The sequence below is a fragment of the Protopterus annectens genome, chromosome 1.part2, assembly GCF_019279795.1.
Source record: "Protopterus annectens isolate FY-2018-M chromosome 1.part2, PAN1.0, whole genome shotgun sequence".
In the NCBI taxonomy this organism is placed as follows: Eukaryota; Metazoa; Chordata; order Ceratodontiformes; family Protopteridae; genus Protopterus; species Protopterus annectens.
In genome coordinates this window covers 555,557,504-555,581,245 of record NC_056727.1, presented here as the reverse complement: position 1 = coordinate 555,581,245, position 23,742 = coordinate 555,557,504, and the positions used below count along the sequence as shown (strand labels likewise).

Sequence of the window (23,742 nt, the reverse complement as noted above, 5' to 3'; positions counted from 1 at the left end):
TGCCTATCTTGATCTGGCTAAGGCATATAACACAATTCCTCACTCGGGTATTGTAGATAAACTCACAAAATTGGGCATAAATCCCTAAGTCACCAAATGGATAGCAAACTGACTCATGGACAGAAAATGTTAAAGTGGGGGAATCCAAATCCAGCAAAGGGCCAGTTGCTAGTGGTGTACCACAGAGCTCTGTGCTGGCACCTCTGCTGTTTGGAATATATTTCTCTGAAGTCAAGGCTAATGTAGATGACCTTTGACTGACCAAGATTGCTGATGACTGCAAGCTGGGGACAATCACTACATACCCTGATGATGTAGATATCCTTCAGAAAGGTCAGACTCTGACAATTGGTGCCAGAGCCATGACCTAAAACAAAATGCAAAAAAAAAAAAAAAAAAAAGAGAGAGAGAAATCAAATACCCCTGCAAACTACAAAAGTTATAGGACACTCCTAAGAGTAGACCCAGTTGCGACAGCTCTAGGTACACAGACGGACAGTAACCTGAACTTTGACCATCACGTACCCATAGTGGTGAGGAAGCCCCTCTATGTGGCATGGCTTATAAGTGAGGGTATGGCATCCAGATCCAAGGAGGTTATAGTCACACTATGCTCATTCCTCATCAGATCAATAATTGAGTACAATGCACCTTTTTGACATGTACTTGCCCAGGCACTTGCAACAGCTGAGTGGCCTCAAAGATTCCTTACAAAATAATACAGGGTGTAGACAACATGTCCTATGCAAATCACCTAAAAGCTCTATCCCTTTACTTTTGACCTATGCCAAAGGACAAGGCATTCTCAAATCTGATCCTGACACATTCACAAAACAAACAGCATGAGGATTACCCAATCCAAGGATTTAAACGTGGCCTGTGATGTGAAAAAAAACATGTTGGAGGGACAGATTTGTGTATCAGACTTGCCCCATCTATGGAACAGGCATCACACATTCACATGAAGCAGCACTCTTCCCTGACCCACTTCAATCACAATTTGGATCAATGGATGGGAAATTGTAAATTTACTCCTGGGGTGATGCCCATGTCCCTTATGGACAGGGGCAGTCTGTAAAACACTCAAAGACATAGACACAAACCTAAACCATCCTCTAGCCCTTAAGGATTGATAATGGGTACATTTTGGGTAATAATGGCTAAGCTTGTAAGGGCTTTTGAGCCACTAGCCTTGTGATATCCTATGACCCTATGTTATATCATAGCTTTGCACTTTTATAAAACTTTCTGTTAGTGATTCAACATCTCTTACAAAAATATGCAAACCTATATTCACCACAGTTTTAGGGAAACCACGATCAGATATTCTATCGTTCTTTTTTCAGTCTTTATTTCTTACTAAATAGAAATTTGGACTTTCATTTTTGTTATCGCACCCTGGATCCAGTTAAATTTATTGCTCCTTGCATATACATGTTGTTTAAAATACAGTATCAGATCCTTTTTGAAATCTCTATCTTATTTTTTGTGCCAACTCCACAGTCCTCTAATTCATTTTTGGTAATTCTTTTTTGTGCGCTATTTCTTTGGTGTGCTATAGTGTATTTAGCAACCTTCAAGGCCTAGTAATATATGCCATATTATGCACAATGTGGACTCACACTTTCAAAGGTTGTTACTAGGTTAATGACTACTAGAGCCCTTACAAGCCTGGCCATGCACCCCAAACCATTTGGGTTGCAGGTATCATACAGGAAGGGGCATGTTAGTATGCAGGCAAGCTAAGGATCTGTAGAGAGGGGTATTAGTTAGGATAGTACTTTTCTTACTGACAGCCTCTGTCCATAAGGGACATGGGGCTAAACAGAGTACATTTATGACTTCCCATCCAAATGTCAAGGTTTCATTTGAATAGAGTCAAGGATGAACACTGTTTTACATGGAGGGGAGCCTATTTCACAGTGTGTGGATCCTTTGGGATACATCTGTCTCCCTTACATGTTCTGTTTAGGTCACAAGCGAAGTTCAAATCCTTGGTCTGGTGCTTCTGGTGCTGTTTGTTTTGTGCAAATGCCTCAGATCCATCAGGGCTAGGTCTGAGGAAGCCCTGTAAGCCAGGCAAAGCTCTCCCGGCAGCCTGTAGGAGACTGAATACAAAGACACAGCTTTAAGGTAATCAGTATAGGACAGGCTATTCATGCCCTGAATTCTCCTGGTGAGAAACCTTTGTGGGCATTCCAACTGTTGCAAGTGTCTGGTTAGATGCATGCCAAAGGGGGTATTGTATTCAATGATAGGTCTGATAAGTGATGAGTAGAGTGGTACTATAACTTCCTTGGACCGTGATGCCATAGCTTTACCTATAAGCCGGGCAACATAGAATGATTTTCTTATTATCTTAGCTACCGGTTGATCAAAGGCTAGACTTCTGTCTGTGTGTGTTCCCAGAGCCCTTACAACTGGGTCAGATCTTAGGATTTGTTTTATCAACAGAGTGATTAACTTGGGTCGAGTTTCACACAGGGCAACATAATACATTTTTTGCAGTGAGTTTTAGGCCTTGGCATCAGTCATTTGTCTGTGTTAAATCCACTTGCAAGATGCCTGTATCCTGAGGGGGCAGAATATATAATAGATCCCAATTTACAGTCATCTGTGAACCTGGTGAGCCAGAGGCCTTTAACTTTAGCCTTGACTTATGAAAAGTTGATGTTATACAAGAGTGGACCCAGCACAGAGCCCTTGGTGACCGATATCTTGGTGGAGGTGGTCTCACCAATCCTGACTTCTTGGGTCTTGTCTGTTAAGCCAGCTGTCAATCCAGTGTGTGTTATGTAAGGGTTTACACCTAGCTCAGAGAGCTTGTCAACAATACCTAAATAGGGTATTGTATCAAATTCCTTAGCCAGGTCAAGATATGCAGTATGCACTGTCTTACTCTTGTCCACTACTTTGGTGACCCTCTCAAAGAAGTCTCCTAGGTTAAGTAGGCATGAACTTCCTTTAACAAAGCCAAACTGGTATGGATCTAGTGTGTGTAGGTTGCCAATGTCCTTGTTTATCATTTCCATGATAATTCATTTCATGGCTTTGCATAGCAGGCTTCTTAGACTAAAGAGTTTGTATTCCCTGGGTCAGTTGATGGTCCGCCTTTTTGAAGGGAAATGACTACTGCAGTCCTGCATTTGCTTGGAATGTAGCCTGTTTCAAGGCTGCAGATGAACAGTGCCGCAAGTGGCCATGGTAAGTCATGTTTTAAACTGTTCAGCAGGCAACTGAGGATGTTGTTGGGACCCAATGAGACTGTGTTCTTGGCTTTAGTGAGTGCTGCCAGCGGCTGGTTCCTGCTGACAGTTGGGGAAAGTATGTTACAGGAGATTTCACCTGGTGGACTGAGGGTGGGGGTGGGAGAGAAGTTTGAGCAGAATTTATCAGTCAGTAGATTTGCTGTGCGTTACTTCTAAGGTTCCAGACATAGTTGAAGAAGGCCTTCTGATTGTCATTAGCCTGTAATACTATCCTGACCTCGTAGCTGGCCTTAATTAGCCCTCTTTTTCTTGTTTAGTTGTATGAGGGAGCATTTTTGTCTTTAAGGGAGTTGCTTTTCCTGATTTTAGCCACAAGTTTTCTTCTTTTTTTATATACCCTGTTTAGGTGAAGATTCCACCAGTGGGATTTGTTTTTAGTGTTTGTTTTGGGTTTATTTCTGGTACGTATGGCAGCCTCTATGCAGCCATTCACGTTTGTATAGCGACTCTGTGAATATTTCTGCATAGGTAGCTGTGGAGGAGCCTTGAATTTTGACAAACTGTCACTTAATAAGATGTAGTTTGCCTTTGAATAATTCTTAACTATTACTGGTTTAACTGGATTTTCTGGGTTGATTTTTTACTTCAAGTGACAGAGCTTTGTGATCAAAACTCAGTAGTGAGGCCGTGACATGGGAGTGGTGAAATGCTCTCCCACACTGGTAAATAACAGCTCCATTATGTTTGGAGCATGCACTATCTGTTCCAGGGTGTTTGTGTTAATAAAGTCTGGGAAGAGTTGTGCCAGTGAGTTTGAGGCAGTTTATGTTTCCCACTCTGTAAAGGGGTAGTTAACATCACCCATGTAGGGTGCTCACTCTGTAAAGGGGTAGTTAACATCACCCATGTAGGGTGCTTGGTTGGATGGGAAGTGCCTGTAGTAGGTTTAGGTAAGAGTTGTGAGACTCTAAGGACATAGGTGGTGACCCATAGTAAGCCATGCATATAGTTATGGACCTTACCTATGGTGACTTGCAAGTGGATGAGCTCCATGGTAGCATCCTGTTTAACCAACATGGAGAGATGTTTGTTACGAACGTAGATCAAGGCATCTCCAACTTTGGCCTCAGTGTATGCTGTTATTGGTCTAAGTGTGTGGAAGGCACTCTAGCCTTACACTTCCAGAGTACTTTCTATGGCTTTAAACCAAGTCTTGGTCATGGCACAGATGTCTCCAGAGTGTGGAGGGCTTGAAGAGTACTACAAGCATACTTCTAGGCTGGTTAAACAGGATAACGAGCTGGAGTTTCAGCACATGCAGGTAACCATAGATAAAATCCCATACCATATCCCAGCAAGCTATAGGTCACCTTCTATGTCCCATGAAACTCATAGCACATACTTAAACCTAATGGAGACACTCACTATCCACTACTTATGGGGGATTTTAATTATCTTTCTATACACAGGGAATCTTAAATGGCCATAAATTGGTAGGCATAGAGATTCCTGGACTTCATAAATAGAAAAACACCCTTAACCAGTTAGTGCATATGTCCACTAGAAGTTCCCATATACTGGACCTTGTACTCACAAATATGGAAGAATGCTGCATCACCCCAAATGTCATATCCACCCTGGAAAGGTCTGACCATAAAGCTGTCTCCATCAAAATCAACTCAGTAACCCCTGTAAATTCAGTAACAGTTAGGAACTAAAAATACTCCAATTTCCACAGGAAGCAAGAAGGACCAAGGGAACCAAAATATATACTCCAAAACTATTTATTTGAAATAAATGTGAAATCCACATTCACTGAGCCAGGCAACATAGCAAATCTGCTTTACCGCCCAATTATCCCCATCCACCTCCCAAGAAATACCTTCAAACAAACTCATCCAACTGTAGATAGAGAGCATGTCTTGGCTGCACTCGCTAAGGCCAAGAACACAGCCTCAATGGACCACAATATTATCCTAGGATGCCTTCTGAATGTTCTAAAACATGACCTATCAGGGCCACTGGATTTACTATTTAACTATGGTCTTAAAATAGGCTTCATGCCATAAGACTGGAGAATTGCAACTGTCATCCCTCTTCATAAGGGTGGACCATCAACATTTCCAGAAACTACAGCCCAGTTAGTCTGACTAGTCCTATATGCAAAGCATTATCATGGAAATGATCAACAAAGGCATAGGAGACCTTCAAACATTGAGTACATCCCAGATGGGCTGTGTCAAAGGAAGGTTATGCCTATTGAACCTGGTGGACTTTGAGAAGGTTACCAAAGCAATGGATGAGGGTAAAATAGTGCATACTGCCTACCTTGACCTGGCTAAGGCATGTGATACAATACCAAACTCTGACATTGTTAAATTTACGGAACTAGGCATAAAACCCTATATAACACACTGTATAGCCAGATGGTTTCACAGATAAGACCCAGGAAGTTAGGACTGGTGAGACCACCTCCTCAAAGAGGCCATTTACCAGTGGAGCCTCTCAAGGTTCTGTGCTGGGTCCACTCCTCTTTGGCACCTACTTCTCAGAAGCCAAGGCTAATGTCAAAGGCCTCTGGCTGACCAAGTTTGCAGATGATTGCAAACTGGGAGCAGTCATAGAACCCATCACAACACTAACATATTATAAGAGAGTCTAACACAGACAAATGACTGGTGCCAAAGCAATGGGTTAAAACTCAGTGCAAAGAAATGCATTACAGTACTTTTTGTGAAGTTGGCTGTCCCAGGAAACTATGTCAGCAATAAAACACCCCTAAGAGTTGACTCACTAGTCAGAGATCTGGGAATACATGTAGACAGTAACCTCGTCTTCGACCAACATGTATCCAAGGTAGTAAGGAAATCCTTCTGTGCTGCTCAATGTATAAGTAAGTGCATAGCAGCCACCCTGGAAGGGGCCTGAAGAGCATCAAAACCACACTGCAAAGAATGCTTACCCACCTGATCAGAGGCATGAACTAAATCCTGCAATTCCTTACACTCAATGCCCTCTGCCAAAGCATCAACCTTAGATTTCAACTGACTCAGGAGAAAGTTCTGGTACTTCAGCATATGAAACTGGCAATTCAAAGCCCTCATTGCTAGAGTGGAAGAGGTATACACTTTTTTACCCCACCTATCCAAAGCTCTAGAATCTTTATCCATAGGAACTGGATTCTTTACAACAGAAGCTCTGACTCCCTTAGGACCCTGGCTAATAGTTTCTGGGTCAGCTCTCGGGCTTTTATACAAGTATTTATGAGCCTCAGGCACTCTGTAATATCTGTCAGGCTTGACCGGGGCAGGAGGCAAAGAATCAGGATTTAAGGAAGCTTCAGAGAAAACATCTTGAACAACATCCAAAACGAGGTATAGCCAAGGGCCTATGCTGTGGTAAAAACAAAAATTCCCTAAGTCTCTTTCTAGAGTCTGAGAAATCCTGACCTTCCCACTTAAAATGCTCTCTCATGGAATGCAGGGTTTCAGAAAAGGAAAAATCCTCTGGGGGGGGAAGCAGGAGTAGAATCCTCTGCATCCGAATCAGAATAAGGAGGAAAATCCTGAATGTCTTCAGCCGAAGACTCCGAGTAATCTGAAGAATGTTCCAATCCTTCTACCTCTGGCTCTACCCTAGGCCTCTTATCTGGCGGGGGCAAGGAACCCCTGATTAAAGTAATTAAATCTTCTGCCATTTTCAGCATATGCTTTTTAGGCACAGAACCTGCAGAACTAGGGCTGACACCAGAGGAAGACAAACCAGGCCTGACCTTGGAAGGTACCTTAGAGACAGAAGTAGAAGGCCTAACCACCTTATGCAAAGAAGGGACTACAGAAACCTGAGAGGCCCCCTCAGCCTGTCCCGACTCCTGAGAGGCCACATCCTGCAAAACTAAAGGCTCCCCCTGAGACTCAGCTGAAACCTCGGCTGGATCTACAGATTCCACCGTAGTTTGTAAGAACCAGCGTCCGTAACGGACGACTCATCCTGCTTGGACTTTAACGATTTGTCCTTACGCTTCTTAGCGGTAGCGGCTTCGGAGGATCCGGCGGCATATTGTAATTACACCGCTTACGAAGACAAGCCTAGCACAATCTAACCTGCGTTTAATGGTGCGCTTATTAAATCTAGCACAAAGCGACACCCGACTCACGCCGTGCTCAGGCCCAAGCAAGGAATACAAAGAGAGTGGTAATCCCTATGAGGTATCTGTTTCCCACAAGAAATACAATTATTCACTTTTTCTGACATCCGGATTTAACTGAGGCAAGAAAAGACAAAAATATTCCCAACGGGTACTTTAGCCCAACTTGGTCTTCGGTGTGAAACGCAGTATACGAAAATTTCAGGACGCCGAACGGCACTTGCAAAACGCTGCTTCTGCTTCGGACCATGCGGCAAGAAAGACTGAGGATATGGCGTCGGTCATGCGCTTTAATACCACGGCGTACTGACGTCAGATCTGAGCGACCATGACCGACGCCAGCCTAACACTTTGGTATTCAGGCCGACCGAGGACAGCGGACTACCCACAGGTTATGACTGCAGCAATGTGAGATGAAGAACATCTTTCTGTTGGTGATTCAACATCTCTTACAAAAATATGCAAACCTATATTCACCACAGTTTTAGGGAAATCATGATCAGATATTCTACCACTCTTTTTTCAGTCTTTATTTCTTACTAAATAGAAATTTGGACTTTCATTTTTGTTATCACACCCTGGATCCAGTTAAATTTATTGCTCCTTGCATATACATGTTGATTAAAATACAGTATCAGATCCTTTTTGAAATCTCTGTCTTATTTTTTGTGCTAACTCCACAGTCCTGTAATTCATTTTTGGTAATTCTTTTTTGTGCGCTATTTCTTTGGTGTGCTATAGTGTATTTAGCAACCTTCAAGGCCTAATAATATATGCCATATTATGCACAATGTGGACTCACACTTTCAAAGGTTGTTACTAGGCTAATGACTACTAGGGCCCTTACAAGCCTGGCCATGCACCCCAAACCATTTGGGTTGCAGGTATCATACAGGAAGGGGCATGTTAGTATGCAGGTAAGCTAAGGATCTGTAGAGGGGGGTATTAGTTAGGACAGTACTTTTCTTACTGACAGCCTCTGTCCATAAGGGACATGGGGCCAGACAGAGTACATTTATGACTTCCCATCCAAATGTCAAGGTTTCATTTGAACAGAGTCAAGGATGAACACTGTTTTACATGGAGGGGAGCCTATTTCACAGTGTGTGGATCCTTTGGGATACATCCGTCTCCCTTACATGTTCTGTTTAGGTCATAAGCGAAGTTCAAATCCTTGGTCTGGTGCTTCTGGTGCTGTTTGTTTTGTGCAAGTGCCTCAGATCCATCAGGGCTGGGTCTGAGGCAGCCCTGTAAGCCAGGCAAAGCTCTCCCGGCATCCTGTAAGAGACTGAATACAAAGACAGAGCCTTAAGGTAATCAGTATAGGACAGACTATTCATGCCCTGAATTCTCCTGGTGAGAAACCTTTGTGGGCATTCCAACTGTTGCAAGTGTCTGGTTAGATGCATGCCAAAGGGCGTATTGTATTCAATGATAGGTCTGATAAGTGATGAGTAGAGTGGTGCTATAACTTCCTTGGACTGTGATGCCATAGCTTTACCTATAAGCTGGGCAACATAGAATGATTTTCTTATTATCTTAGCTACCGGTTGATCAAAGGCCAGACTGCTGTCTGTGTGTGCTCCCAGAGCCCTTACAACTGGGTCAGGTCTTAGGGTTTGTTTTATCAACAGAGTGATTAACTTGGGTCGAGTTTCACACAGGGCAACATAATACATTTTTTTGCAGTGAGTTTTAGGCCTTGGCATCAGTCATTTGTCTGTGTTAAATCCACTTGCAAGATGTCTGTATCCTGAGGGGCAGAATACATAATAGATCCCAATTTACAGTCATCTGTGAACCTGGTGAGCCAGAGGCCTTTAACTTTAGCCTTGACTTATGAAAAGTTGATGCTATACAAGAGTGGGCCCAGCACAAAGCCCTTGGGTACTCCACTGGTGACCGATATCTTGGTGGAGGTGGTCTCACCAATCCTGACTTCTTGGGTCTTGTCTGTTAAGCCAGCTGTCAATCCAGTGTGTGTTATGTAAGGGTTTACACCTAGCTCAGAGAGCTTGTCAACAATACCTAAATAGGGTATTGTATCAAATTCCTTAGCCAGGTCAAGATATGCAGTATGCACTGTCTTACTCTTGTCCATTGCTTTGGTGACCCTCTCAAAGAAGTCTCCTAGGTTAAGTAGGCATGAACTTCCTTTAACAAAGCCAAACTGGTATGGATCTAGTGTGTGTAGGTTGCCAATGTCCTTGTTTATCATTTCCATGATAATTCATTTCATGGCTTTGCATAGCAGGCTTCTTAGACTAAAGAGTTTGTATTCCCTGGGTCAGTTGATGGTCCGCCTTTTTGAAGGGAAATGACTGCTGCAGTCCTGCATTTGCTTGGAATGTAGCCTGTTTCAAGGCTGCAGATGAACAGTGCCTCAAGTGGCCATGGTAAGTCATGTTTTAAACTGTTCAGCAGGCAACTGAGGATGTTGTTGGGACCCAATGAGACTGTGTTCTTGGCTTTAGTGAGTGCTGCCGGCGGCTGGTTCCTGCTGACAGTTGGGGAAAGTATGTTACAGGAGATTTCACCTGGTAGACTGAGGGTGGGGGTGGGAGAGAAGTTTGAGCAGAATTTATCAGTCAGTAGATTTGCTGTGCGTTACTTCTAAGGTTCCAGACATAGTTGAAGAAGGCCTTCTGATTGTCATTAGCCTGTAATACTATCCTGACCTCGTAGCTGGCCTTAATTAGCCCTCTTTTTCTTGTTTAGTTGTATGAGGGAGCATTTTTGTCTTTAAGGGAGTTGCTTTTCCTGATTTTAGCCACAAGTTTTCTTCTTTTTTTTATATACCCTGTTTAGGTGAAGATTCCACCAGTGGGATTTGTTTTTAGTGTTTGTTTTGGGTTTATTTCTGGTACGTATGGCAGCCTCTATGCAGCCATTCACGTTTGTATAGCGACTCTGTGAATATTTCTGCATAGGTAGCTGTGGAGTAGCCTTGAATTTTGACAAACTGTCACTTAAGATGTAGTTTGCCTTTGAATAATTCTTAACTATTACTGGTTTAACTGGATTTTCTGGGTTGATTTTTTACTTCAAGTGACAGAGCTTTGTGATCAAAACACAGTAGTGAGGCCGTGACATGGGAGTGGTGAAATGCTCTCCCACACTGGTAAATAACAGCTCCATTATGTTTGGAGCATGCACTATTTGTTCCAGGGTGTTTGTGTTAATAAAGTCTGGGAAGAGTTGTGCCAGTGAGTTTGAGGCAGTTTATGTTTCCCACTCTGTAAAGGGGTAGTTAACATCACCCATGTAGGGTGCTCACCTGTAAAAAGGGTAGTTAACATCACCCACCTAGGGTGCTTGGTTGGATGGGAAGTGCCTGTAGTAGGTTTAGGTAAGAGTTGTGAGACTCTAAGGACATAGGTGGTGACCCATAGTAAGCCATGCATATAGTTAGGGACCTTACCTATGGTGACTTGCAAGTGGATGAGCTCCATGGTAGCATCCTGTTTAACCAACATGGAGAGATGTTTGTTACTAACGTAGATCAAGGCATCTCCAACTTTGGCCTCAGTGTATGTTGTTATTGGTCTAAATGTGTGGAAGGCACTCTAGCCTTACACTTCCAGAGTACTTTCTATGGCTTTAAACCAAGTCTTGGTCATGGCACAGATGTCTCCAGAGTGTGGAGGGCTTGAAGAGTACTACAAGCATACTTCTAGGCTGGTTAAACAGGATAACGAGCTGGAGTTTCAGCACATGCAGGTAACCATAGATAAAATCCCATACCATATCCCAGCAAGCTATAGGTCACCTTCTATGTGCCATGAAACTCATAGCACATACTTAAACCTAATGGAGACACTCACTATCCACTACTTATGGGGGATTTTAATTATCTTTCTTTACACAGGGAATCTTAAATGGCCATAAATTGGTAGGCATAGAGATTCCTGGACTTCATAAATAGAAAAACACCCTTAACCAGTTAGTGCATATGTCCACTAGAAGTTCCCATATACTGGACCTTGTACTCACAAATATGGAAGAATGCTGCATCACCCCAAATGTCATATCCACCCTGGAAAGGTCTGACCATAAAGCTGTCTCCATCAAAATCAACTCAGTAACCCCTGTAAATTCAGTAACAGTTAGGAACTAAAAATACTCCAATTTCCACAGGAAGCAAGAAGGACCAAGGGAACCAAAATATATACTCCAAAACTATTTATTTGAAATAAATGTGAAATCCACATTCACTGAGCCAGGCAACATAGCAAATCTGCTTTACCGCCCAATTATCCCCATCCACCTCCCAAGAAATACCTTCAAACAAACTCATCCAACTGTAGATAGAGAGCATGTCTTGGCTGCACTCGCTAAGGCCAAGAACACAGCCTCAATGGACCACAATATTATCCTAGGATGCCTTCTGAATAGTCTAAAACATGACATATCAGGGCCACTGGATTTACTATTTAACTATGGTCTTAAAATAGGCTTCATGCCATAAGACTGGAGAATTGCAACTGTCATCCCTCTTCATAAGGGTGGACCATCAACATTTCCAGAAACTACAGCCCAGTTAGTCTGACTAGTCCTATATGCAAAGCATTATCATGGAAATGATCAACAAAGGCATGGGAGACCTTCAAACATTGAGTACATCCCGATGGGCTGTGTCAAAGGAAGGTTATGCCTATTGAACCTGGTGGACTTTGAGAAGGTTACCAAAGCAATGGATGAGGGTAAAATAGTGCATACTGCCTACCTTGACCTGGCTAAGGCATGTGATACAATACCAAACTCTGACATTGTTAAATTTACGGAACTAGGCATAAAACCCTATATAACACACTGTATAGCCAGATGGTTTCACAGATAAGACCCAGGAAGTTAGGACTGGTGAGACCACCTCCTCAAAGAGGCCATTTACCAGTGGAGCCTCTCAAGGTTCTGTGCTGGGTCCACTCCTCTTTGGCACCTACTTCTCAAAAGCCAAGGCTAATGTCAAAGGCCTCTGGCTGACCAAGTTTGCAGATGATTGCAAACTGGGAGCAGTCATAGAACCCATCACAACACTAACATATTATAAGAGAGTCTAACACAGACAAATGACTGGTGCCAAAGAAATGGGTTAAAACTCAGTGCAAAGAAATGCATTACAGTACTTTTTGTGAAGTTGGCTGTCCCAGGAAACTATGTCAGCAATAAAACACCCCTAAGAGTTGACTCACTAGTCAGAGATCTGGGAATACATGTAGACAGTAACCTCGTCTTCGACCAACATGTATCCAAGGTAGTAAGGAAATCCTTCTGTGCTGCTCAATGTATAAGTAAGTGCATAGCATCTAGGTATAGGGAAATCATTATACCACTATACTTGGCCCTCATCAGACCCACCAGAGAATAATGGCCTATTCAGTATGCAATGGCCAGACACATGCAGCAATTTGTCTGGCCTTTGTCCACAAAGGTTCCTTACAAAAAAGATACAGGCCATAAATAGAATGTACTACGTGGATTGCCTCAAAGCCCTATCTCTATACTCAGTCTCCCCAGACTACTGAGAGGTGATCTATGCCTGGCATGCAAGGGATCTCTGGACCCAGCTCTGATGGACCTTCTGCACACCCACAAAACAGCAGCATCAGAACTTACAGATCTAAAGACCTATATTTTGCTTGCAACATAAATAGGACATGTTGGAGAGACAGATATGTATCTCGCAGAATTCCCTTTCTCTGGAACAAGCTCCTCCTCATCCGTGTGAAACAAAGTCCTTCCCTAACCCTATTTAAGCATGATGTGGACCATTGGATGGGAAATCAAAAATTCACCCCTGGTATTGCACCCACATCTCAGACAGACAAGAGGCAGTCAGTAAATCATGTTGTAACCAGCAATCACCCCCTATATAAACGTCTACAATATACAATTTGTGGGACACATTTAGGTTGCATGGCTCGGCTTATAAAGGCCCCAGTGGTTGTTACCCTAGTATATACCTATGAACAACAGGCTACCTCTTGCCAAACTGGCCTTGTCAAGCATTTATAATCATGGAATCTCAAAATGCAGCTTCAACACTAGAAAGTATGTCCATTGTTTAAAAATTCTTCCCCAATGATTGATAAGACCACATTCTTGGAGGATGGAGAACTTGCTTGATAACAAGCCAGGGTACATGACTGTGTGTCACAGCCTGCTCAGTAGTAGAAGCCAGCAGACTATGTAATATGGCAGCTGTTTACGGAGGCCTTATCTCAACAAAACATCGAGGAATCGGACGTCTGATGGGCAAAAAGTTTATAAATTCTTATGTTCAAACATTCTGAATATCAACATTTTTTGATTTACTAATTTAATACAAGATACAATTGTGCTTCTGTGCTTTATAGTCCTAAAACAACTAAACTTCTTTTGTAATCACCTGAAATTGAAGTATCTTCCACATCATTAAATGGGAAAGTCTGTTACTTACCCTGTGCCTAATGAATGTCCCCAGATGTAGACTGGGTTGTCACCACTCCGTGCTTTTATCCAGTCGAACATATGAAGAGCATCATATGTCATTCCTTGTTCTGAAGGTGTCCCTTCTGAATCACCCCATCCTATAAAAAGCAACAAAAGGTTCACCATCTACACACAACTCTCCTATACAAAGCTATAAAAAGATGAAAACAGCCTGTGCAGCAGATGAAAAGACCAGTACCCAGGTAATCAAAGCTTCTGAAACTACAGTAGTTATCAATTCAGCACAGTCTGCAAGGGTTGAACATTAAAATAAAATAAGACTACATTAAAACATTTCTTTACTTCATACTTAAGCAGCAGTAAAAAACAAAATATCAAAGTAAAATTTTTACTTATCTAACTACTTCCAAACATGAATAGCCAGTTTTCATATGGTAAAATGAACAAAAGCCAATGATTTCCCACTTTACAGAAAACTGGATACATACTCCCTCATACAACTAGAGATTGCAGTTTTGCTTACATACTACGTCCAACTTCTGCATTTCATTACTAGTTATTGCTATGTCATGGCATAAGAACCCAGACTTGCCTTGTTCTCAACTGACTGTTGTTAAATTTCCAATTACCCATCAATGCACATTGTATTCTTGAATCCAGTTAACCCAATACCTTCAAAGATACAGAATCTTGTTCCCCCAATCAGCATGGATTCTAGTCTGGCCACAGCACAATCACAGGAATTTCTAGGTTCATATGCCTTCACTTTATTGTGAAGTTTAAAAAACTTTCTAGTGAAAGGTAAATTTATTATGCCTAATGTTAATGCATATCATTTGGGATTTAACTTTGGCACCTATGTATGTAATAGATATAAGGCTTGTAAATATATTGTGAATAGTTCTGCGAATATTGGTGGATGTAGATTTGCAGTGAAAGTTTTTTTCAAATGTGATACCACTGGTATAAGCTATGCCCTTAAATGTCCATGTAACAAATTTTATATTGGTCAGTCACTGAGAGAGTTCAAAGTAAGACTTCTTGAGCATATAAGAGATATAGAAAACTTTAAAGAAACTAGTTCTGTGGCAGCTCATGTTCATCAAGCACATCAGGGTTCATCTGTGGGTTTACAAGGCACCATTTTAGAAAAAGTGGATGGTAATAATTGTGAATTTACTGACACTTATTTTAAGCATAAACTTTTATATAAAGAAGCCATCTATATTCTTAAATTTGATACTTTCATACCTAATGGTATGAATTCTGAACTTAATTGGAGAGTTCTCCTTTAATTATGCTTGTGATTTTCTTTAATTTAATTTTTATTGAATAATTGATTGTGCTATTTATATGGAGTGTTTTTTTGAGTGTGTTTTCTCCTTTGAAGGCATTCCAGCCGAGATGTCAGAGTGAAGAGAGTGAATAAAATACTTCTGGATTCTACTGGGTTACTGGTCTTTTGGTTGTTTCTTTATTTTATTTTGTTTTAGTTGTGCATTATTTTGGCATGGCCAGTGACCCTAATGTGGATATTCCAACAGTTTTTCATGGAAACCAACCGGATTTGCAGCAACGTCCTATGGACAGTTATTTGAGGCAAGTGAATGGCCGTGTTCAAACTTCAGATGCTGTTATTGGATCTGGTGGTGGCCCTGAAGAGGTATCTAGTATGTGGCACAATTGGGAATCTGTTTGCAGTCATCGTCTTCCAAATCCCTTCTCTAATGTGGGCAGAAGATTTGATGCATCTTTGAATCCAGAAACTAAGGTACTGTGTGATTCCTTAGAGCAATTGTTCTTTAAGAAAACTTCTGTGTTCCTTAACGTACATAGTTTGAATAAATATGTGGAGCTTGATATCACCCCCCCCCCGTAGTTTAAGGGCATATAAGGATCCTGCAACCCCTTTTGATATGAACAATGAAATAGATGTTGCTTTTCATAAAAGGTGGGTGTGTGCAGCACACAAGTGCACCTTAGAATGGATTGCTATATTGACTGAACGCGATATGGTGAAACAACAAAAACTGCAAACAGAAATTAGCTCCACATTTAATGGTCTGGTTTCTAAAATGAACACAGAATTTCTTGATAAAATCTTAAAAGATGTTAATGTTAAATTACAGAATTATGAGAAGGAAATTTTGGATAGAAAACTGCATAAACTGACTCGTGATACCCACGATTACAATAATGGTACATCCTTCCTGTCCAGGACTCACCGGAAGAAAATTTTACAGCGAGTTTCATTTAAGCAGGGGAATAATGACAGACAACAGTCTTCGTTTTCCTCTGCACATGCTTCCACTAGTTTTATTTGCTCTGGAGAAGAGCAGATGCATGCTGTGAATAAAAATGACTTTCCACCACATCCTGAACTCCAGAATGGGGCTCAGCATCAACATAACTTTCGGAACAGCACAAGTACTCGATATGGGGGACCACAGAGCAAGAAACGTCAGAGAGAGGGACAATATAATGGACATTGGTAACAACAACCCCAGCAGTTCCCACAACGGAAAAGGGGTTAATGGTAACTGTCATTCATATATTGTTAATTTGTCTGGTTATGTTCTCGATGATTGTGAAAAGGTAGTTTTAGAATGTGGACTTAAATTCATTCCTACTGTTATGCCATGTATTCATGAGTTAAAGTGTGACATTTTTAGATTTATTAGGAAACTGCAGCTTAAAGTATTGTTCAATGGTAAGATGGCTTCTTTAGATTGATTCAGATGATATTGATTCTGAATCAGATATGGATAGCTTTTATTCTTGTGTATCAGATGAAACACCCAATGCTTATTATGTATTTGATACTAGCATGATTTCTGCAAAAAGCAAGTTTGTTCCTACTTTTAACAATGAGAAAGTGTTACAACTGTACAAGATGTTACATTTTTCGGTTTACCACCATTTAAGCAAATACAATGCAGTCGAACCCACCAATGCTCGAGTCGACATCCCGAAGTTTTGCATGCCAAATGGCCGAAATATCGCAAAGAACACCGAATGTGACATTTTCAACCTCTCTACATCCAAAACGAGTGCTAACATGAGTCCAAAAGGGGGAGCGGGATTGCCATTCGATGCATTTGCGTTTGGTATTTGGCATATTTGCTGCACTGCATTCGATACATGGATGGTCGACATTGTGTCCGTCGGCTAAATGGTGGTAAACCAAATTTTTCAGTGGAACAGGAAATGTACGAGTTTCTGTGGAATGTTAATAACATCATATATAATTTAACAAAAGCTGAATGGTCTGCTCTGGTAGCTCTCAGCAATAACAAGAATCTTATTTTTAAGCCCTCTGATAAGGGCAACAAACTTGTTATTATTATTATGGATATAACCCAATATTTGAATATGTGCTACAGACACCTAAATGATGACCATGTTTATCTGATGGTCCCTTTTTCCTGTGTACAGGTCAGATATTTGTATTTGGACCTGATTGGAAAGGGTGTAAGACTGGGGTACATTTCCTCTGATTATGCTAAAAAGAAATTTGGTGTGGATGGTGCTGACATTGCATGTTTTTACCGTTTGCCCAAAATACACAAAAGTCTGTTGAACCCACCTGGACGCCCCATAGTATTGGGGACTAAATGCTTTGCTCATAATATTGGATGTTTGTTACACCATCTGTTGCTACCTGAGGTGATGTTACTACCTGCATATATTAAAGATGTATTTGATTTTTTGAAGAAAATTAACAATGTGGAAATTAATAGGAACATGTACTTTGTCACTATGGATGTGCAAAGTTTATATACAAATATTGCTCATACTTTTGGTATTGAATCGGTTAAGGTTTTTTATGGGTGAATCTCCTGACACAGAATATTTTGGAATTGTTAACTTTCTCCTTAGAAAAAATTTGTTTTGAATTTAATGGGAACATTTATGAACAGAAACAAGGCACGGCTATGGGGGTGGCATTTGCCCCTGCATATGCCAACCTGAGTATGGGGTTATTTGAACTGGAGTGTACATACAGATCATCATTTTATATACAGCATGTTAAATTCTTTGCTCCGTTTATTGATGATCTAATTTTTCTGTGTGATGGGGGAGAAGAGAATGTGGATGAATTTATTGAGCATATACAGTCCAATAGATTGTATGCCATCAAAAGACAGATTGAGCGGGGCAAAAAAAGTGTCCTTTCCGGATGCTGAATTGGATATTTCTGGGCCTAGAGGGTTACATACTAAACTACATAGAAAATTTGATGAAATTAACCAATAGCTAAAAGCTTCCAGTTATCACCCCCACATACTATTGAAGCCCTCCCCTATGGGGAAATGTTGCGGATTAGTAGGTTATGTAATGAACCTTTAGAACTTCAGGAGGAGATGCTGAGAACAAGCCTAATGTTTGAATCTAGGGGCTATAGTAGCTCGATTATTGACAGAGCAGTTACCAAAATAAAAAAGAGGGAGAGAGACAATTACCCCAGGTGCAAAAAAAGTCGGTAATACATATGATGGAAGTCAGACTGACATTTATTTTGTATCTACTTCTAGTTGCTTTAGTGACATTCCAACAGGTCTGGTGAATTATTATTGGCAGTATATGCAATGTAATGGAGATTCTCAGTTATGGTTAACTGAGAAACTTAAATTCTCATTTAGGGTGGGGAAAAGTTTAAAAAACTTTCTAGTGAAAGGTAAATTTATTATGCCTAATGTTAATGTATATAATTTGAGATTTAACTTTGGCACCTATGTATGTAACAGATGTAAGGCTTGTAAACATATTGTGAATAGTTTTGGGAATATTGGTGGATGCAGATTTGCAGTGAAATGTTTTTTCAAATGTGATACCACTGGTATAATCTATGCCCTTAAATGTACATTAACAAATTTTATATTGGTCAGTCTTAGAGAGCGTTCAAAGTAAGACTTCTTGAGCATACAAGAGATAAAGAAAACTTTAAAGAAACTAGTTCTGTGGCAGTTCATTTTCATCAAGCACATCAGGGTTTATCTGTTTTACAAGGCACCATTTTAGAAAAAGTGGATGGTAATAATTGTGAATTTACTGACACTTATTTTAAGCATACATTTTTATATAAAGAAGTCAAATTTGATACTCTCATAACTAACAGTATGAATTCTGAACTTAATTGGAGAGTTTCCTTTAATTATGCTTGTGATTTTCTTTAATTGAACTTTTATTGAATAATTGATTGTGCTATTTATATGGAGTGTTTTTTTGGGTGTTTTTCTCCTTTGAAGGGATTCTAGCCAAGACGTCAGAGAGTGAAGAGAGTGAACAAAATACTTCTGGATTCTACTGGGTTACTGGTCTTTGGTTTGTTTGTTTATTTTATTTTATTTTGTTTTAGTTGTGTATGATATGCCTTCCCTGATGACATCTTTCAAATCATGAAAAAAGTAACCTCATAGGGGTCATTATCACATACCTACCAAAGACCTTCAATACCGCTGGACCCCCACCCTTCTACTAAGTTCTCTATTACATGCCGATATCAGCATACAGGTTACATGATGGCTTAGAAACTTCCTAATAACTAGATCTTTCACTGGACACATTGGGTCATCCTCCTCTACTGCCTCGCACAAAATAGGCACACGTCCGGGATCATTTCTCTTCCTTATTCTCTTCTTCCTATATATACTTGTGGACAAGTTCCCTCCTGACCAGAGTGCTCTTTACAATTTATGCTGACAATATTGTAATATACTTTTCACACCCCTTCCTCTCTGACCTCCTACAGACTGACCTCACTAATCTTAGTAACTGATTACTCCAACACAAATTTATACTTCAATAAAGGGAAACAGTCCAACAATAAAAGCTAAACCAAAAATATCAATTTCCCTGGCGATGGAATCAAAGTATCTGGAATCAGTTTGAAGTTTGCATATGAATAGACTTTATTATAGTTTGTTAAGCGCTTTCATCTAACAGTAACTAGATTTCCTCAGAACAAATGACTGCCTTTTGGCTAACAATATATATATAGAGTGTTTAATCAAATGATTAACCAATTTAATTAATCAGTTTCACAACATTTTAAAGTGCTAGTGCAATAAAAACCTTAGTAATACTGTTAAAACCTTATTTAAAATACTTGCTCTGAATAAAAACACATGTTGTGTGAACAATTCATTGCATTTCCATATGTCTATAATATTATACATCCTATATTTTTATATATATTTGTGTGTATAAACCATACATGTGTATGGATATATTTTTTATGTATATGAATAAATATTGAACAAATACATATTAATAATAACAATAATTTCTAGAAAAATCATAAAACTAATGTGAGGAACCTTTCTACAATATGTGGGGCTTGGTAACAAATAAAAAAATAAAAAAATCAAAATAAAATAAAAAACAGCTTGTGTAACATTTACCATACCCCTTTATTTTAATGTCTTAATATAATATACTTCCTACCCGTCTAACCATCATGAACCAAGATAGGCTTCACTGATATATGATCATTTAGTCCTGGTGGAGAAGATGCATTTAGTTTTATTTGCCATCTGGTCTCTAACTCTCCCAGTTTTTTCCTAATATTTCCTCCTCTAGGGTTCACTGTGGCTATATCTAATATGGCAAAATAAAACATTTTACAACTAGTGCTTTCTTGCAAATGCCTCCACAGGGCATTTTTGGCATCTTTCTTTTTAATACAATAATAATGATCATATATCCTTTGCCTTAAGGTCCTATCTGTTTTTCCTACATAGTAACAATGACAATTGGCACACATAGCTAAGTACACTAAATGGGTAGTTCTACAATTTCCTTTCCTAAAACGTATTTCTGTCTTCGTAACATTTTCTAATTTTATAGTACAGTCTAAACATATGTACTTACACTGATTACATGTGCCACATTTTGTTGTACCCCTCTTTTCTCTTCCATTGTTACCTGTTTTTGTTTTCCTTTCTAGTTCCCACTTTAAATTATTTCCATTTCTAGATACAAACCGGGGAGTATCTCCCACTATTTCAATAGTGTTTTTATCCATCTTTAGAATATTCCAATTCTCTTTCATAATTCTTTTTATGTCTATAGTCCAGGGGGTATGCTGCAGGATACAAGCTCTGGTGTAATCTATATCTATCTCTCTATTTTCTGCTCCTGACTTTTGCATGTTTGTCAGGGGTCCTTTTCCTAATAGGGGTACAAATTTATTACCCCATTCATTTAATACATAACTAGTCACATCATTCACTAGCCATTTGGGGTATCCTCTTTGTGTAAACATGTCCCCTATAATTTTCAATTCCCTGACAAAGTCTTCATACTCGCATGTCATCCGCCCTGATGCATTGTCCCTTGATTATACTCCTTTTCTGTTTTGTGGGATGAGAACTATTATATTCTAAGTAGCCGTTGCTAAACGTCTCTTTTCTGTGTATTTTACTTTTTATCATTCCATTGTCCACAGTAATGAGAGTGTCTAAGTAAGCTATTTCATTAGATTCCACATTATATGTGAATTTTAATTCATTACTCATTGTATTTAAACTTGTCATAAATAGTTCTAGTTCATTTCTATTCCCTTTCCAAATTAAAAAAATATCATCCAAAAACCGGTAGTAACATGAAACGAACTGATAGCTGCTATTACTAAAAATATATTCCTCTTCCCAATCACTTAAGTAAATGTTGGAGAAAATGGGGGCACAGGCTGCCCCCATTGCTACTCCTTTTACTTGAATATAATATTCTCCTTCGAACATTATATAATTGTATTTTAGTACTAGTTCCATGAATTCTACCGTAAGTTGAATTTTATCCCTTGAGAAAATGCCAGATTTTTCCATAGACCTTTCCAACCTAAGCAAACCTTCCTCTTGGGGGATGCTTGAGAATAGATCTACCACATCTACAGTCACTAGGAGAGCACCAGGTGTAATCACATCTTGCCTCAGTCTTCCTAAAAAATCCCAGGAGTCTTTGATGACATGCTTATAAGACTTGTATAAAGGTTTGAGCCACCCGTCCACCACTTTACCTAAATTGTACGTTTTGGCCTTATTACCAGAAATTATAGGTCTAAAAGGGGGATCTATTACGTTTTTGTGGATTTTGGGGATACCCACCATAGTACTAATAACAGGGGAATCCACCTTTAAGTAGTCATACATCTCTCCACTTATTCTTTCTTCTATCAAAAGGTCTTCTAAGTATACATTAATTTTGTTGTACCCAATGTTCACTTCATTTTTAGAAGAAATTTCATACTTTCCAGACTTCAATAATATTTCATTAATTTTGTTTTTGTATTCTTCTTGCCCATATAGTACTATACCTCCCCCTTTATCTGGTTTCATTACTCTTACTTTTGTGTTTTCTTGAAGTTCTTTTAGAACTGTGGACTCTAGGGTGGTTAAATTATATCTAATTTTGGTTTGATTAATTTTGTTACTGTATTTGTATATTTCGTCTATAACCATTTTTTCATATACCGTTAACACATTATTAAGTGGTGGAGTGTAGGTACTTTTCTTTTTGAACATTAACTTCTTCATCGTACTGTTTTTCTCTTTGTTGAATAATACTGCTAAGTTTAATTTTCTTAGATATTTTTTAACATCTATAATGCATTCCTCTGCCCTAAACTTTTTGACTGGTACATATTTCATTCCTTTACTTAGCAGGGTGAAGTGTTCTTTCTTCACTTCTATTCCAGTGTAATTGTATATGAAAAACTGGTTGTATTCACTGATTATATCATTAATTTTCACTATCCTACCTTTACTTGTATCAGATCCTATCTTGTGTGCCCCTCTCCAATCACCCTCCTTAATGGTGGGTGTTGAAATTCCCTTTTTCCCCCCTGGTAGGTTCCTCTGTGTACACTGTTCTTCCCTTGCTTTAACTCTAAAAAATCATTATCATCCCTAAAATTATCTAAAGTGTCATATTTGTTGTCATATTTATTGTTGTCATCTTTCTTGTTATCAAATCTACCTCTAACCCTATTGTCCCTATATTGATAGTCATAATGGGTGTATGTACTTCCTTTCCTGTCCATACCATTTCTTGAAGTGGTCTTTTCTTTTTTACTGTCTTTATTATCCCACCTATATGCTTGCTCCCTGGTATATTGTTCCAGGTCCCTTTGGTACTTTTTACACTTTCTTTGAAATTGCATATCCATTTGTCTCTGAACCCATTTGTATTGTGAGTTAATGCAGTACTCATATTCTTCATAAAGCACATCATTGGTAATAGCTTCATTCAATTTATCTAATTCATCAATTAGTGAACATATTTTTTTGTCATTACATTGTATAATAAATCTCATAAATGTTACGCCAAAACCGTCAAACATTTTCGTACATTCTTTTTTAGTTTCCAAATCTAAATCAATACCCATAGGGTATTTAAAAAAACGGAGCCCCATAGGGACTACACAAGTGTCAATACATTTCATTAAGTAACTGTTCTCCATTTGCAGGCTTTTGCATTTTTTCAGTTTACTACCAAATTCATACATTGTCTCTCTTAAATTATTTTCAAAATTAGATAAATTGCCACTTCTCCCTCCATTCTGGGCTTTCTGTTGTTCAAGCCCTTTAAAATCAAAGTTAAATTCAATAATGTCCTTGTAGCTGTGTTCTTTAAGCATCGCGTCTTTTTTTAACATTCTTAACATTTACATCAGTGCCTGCATGATATACATTACCAGTCATTGTGTATGTCTTTTTGGGTGGCATTCTTTTTGGTTTTGCTCCGAAAAACGAGTAGTCCGCCTCCGATCCATTTTCCCTCCTGGCACTCAACCCATGGTGGTCGCCATCTGGTCTGGATCCATAAGAGGTTCTCCTACCGCGTTCGTCTCCATTCCCCTGTCCGTTTGGGATAAAATTAGCATTGCCTGTCGCACTTGGCGCCCTTGATGACGTCATCCGCTCGTGTATTTTGCTATTTGGTAACGGTTGG

General features: G+C 39.6%; 1 protein-coding gene across 1 annotated transcript in view; it reads right to left on the bottom strand.

Moving 5' to 3' along the window:
* The window catches only part of LOC122790111 (lysophosphatidylserine lipase ABHD12-like), a 392,933-nt gene extending 379,010 nt beyond the window's left edge, over positions 1-13,923 (bottom strand). The window contains exon 1 of the mRNA XM_044057688.1: positions 13,796-13,923. Within this exon, the coding sequence (XP_043913623.1) occupies positions 13,796-13,887 (92 nt within the window). The 5' untranslated portion in view covers positions 13,888-13,923. The remainder of the gene's footprint in view (positions 1-13,795) is intronic.
* Between the last annotated feature and the right edge of the window lie 9,819 nt (positions 13,924-23,742).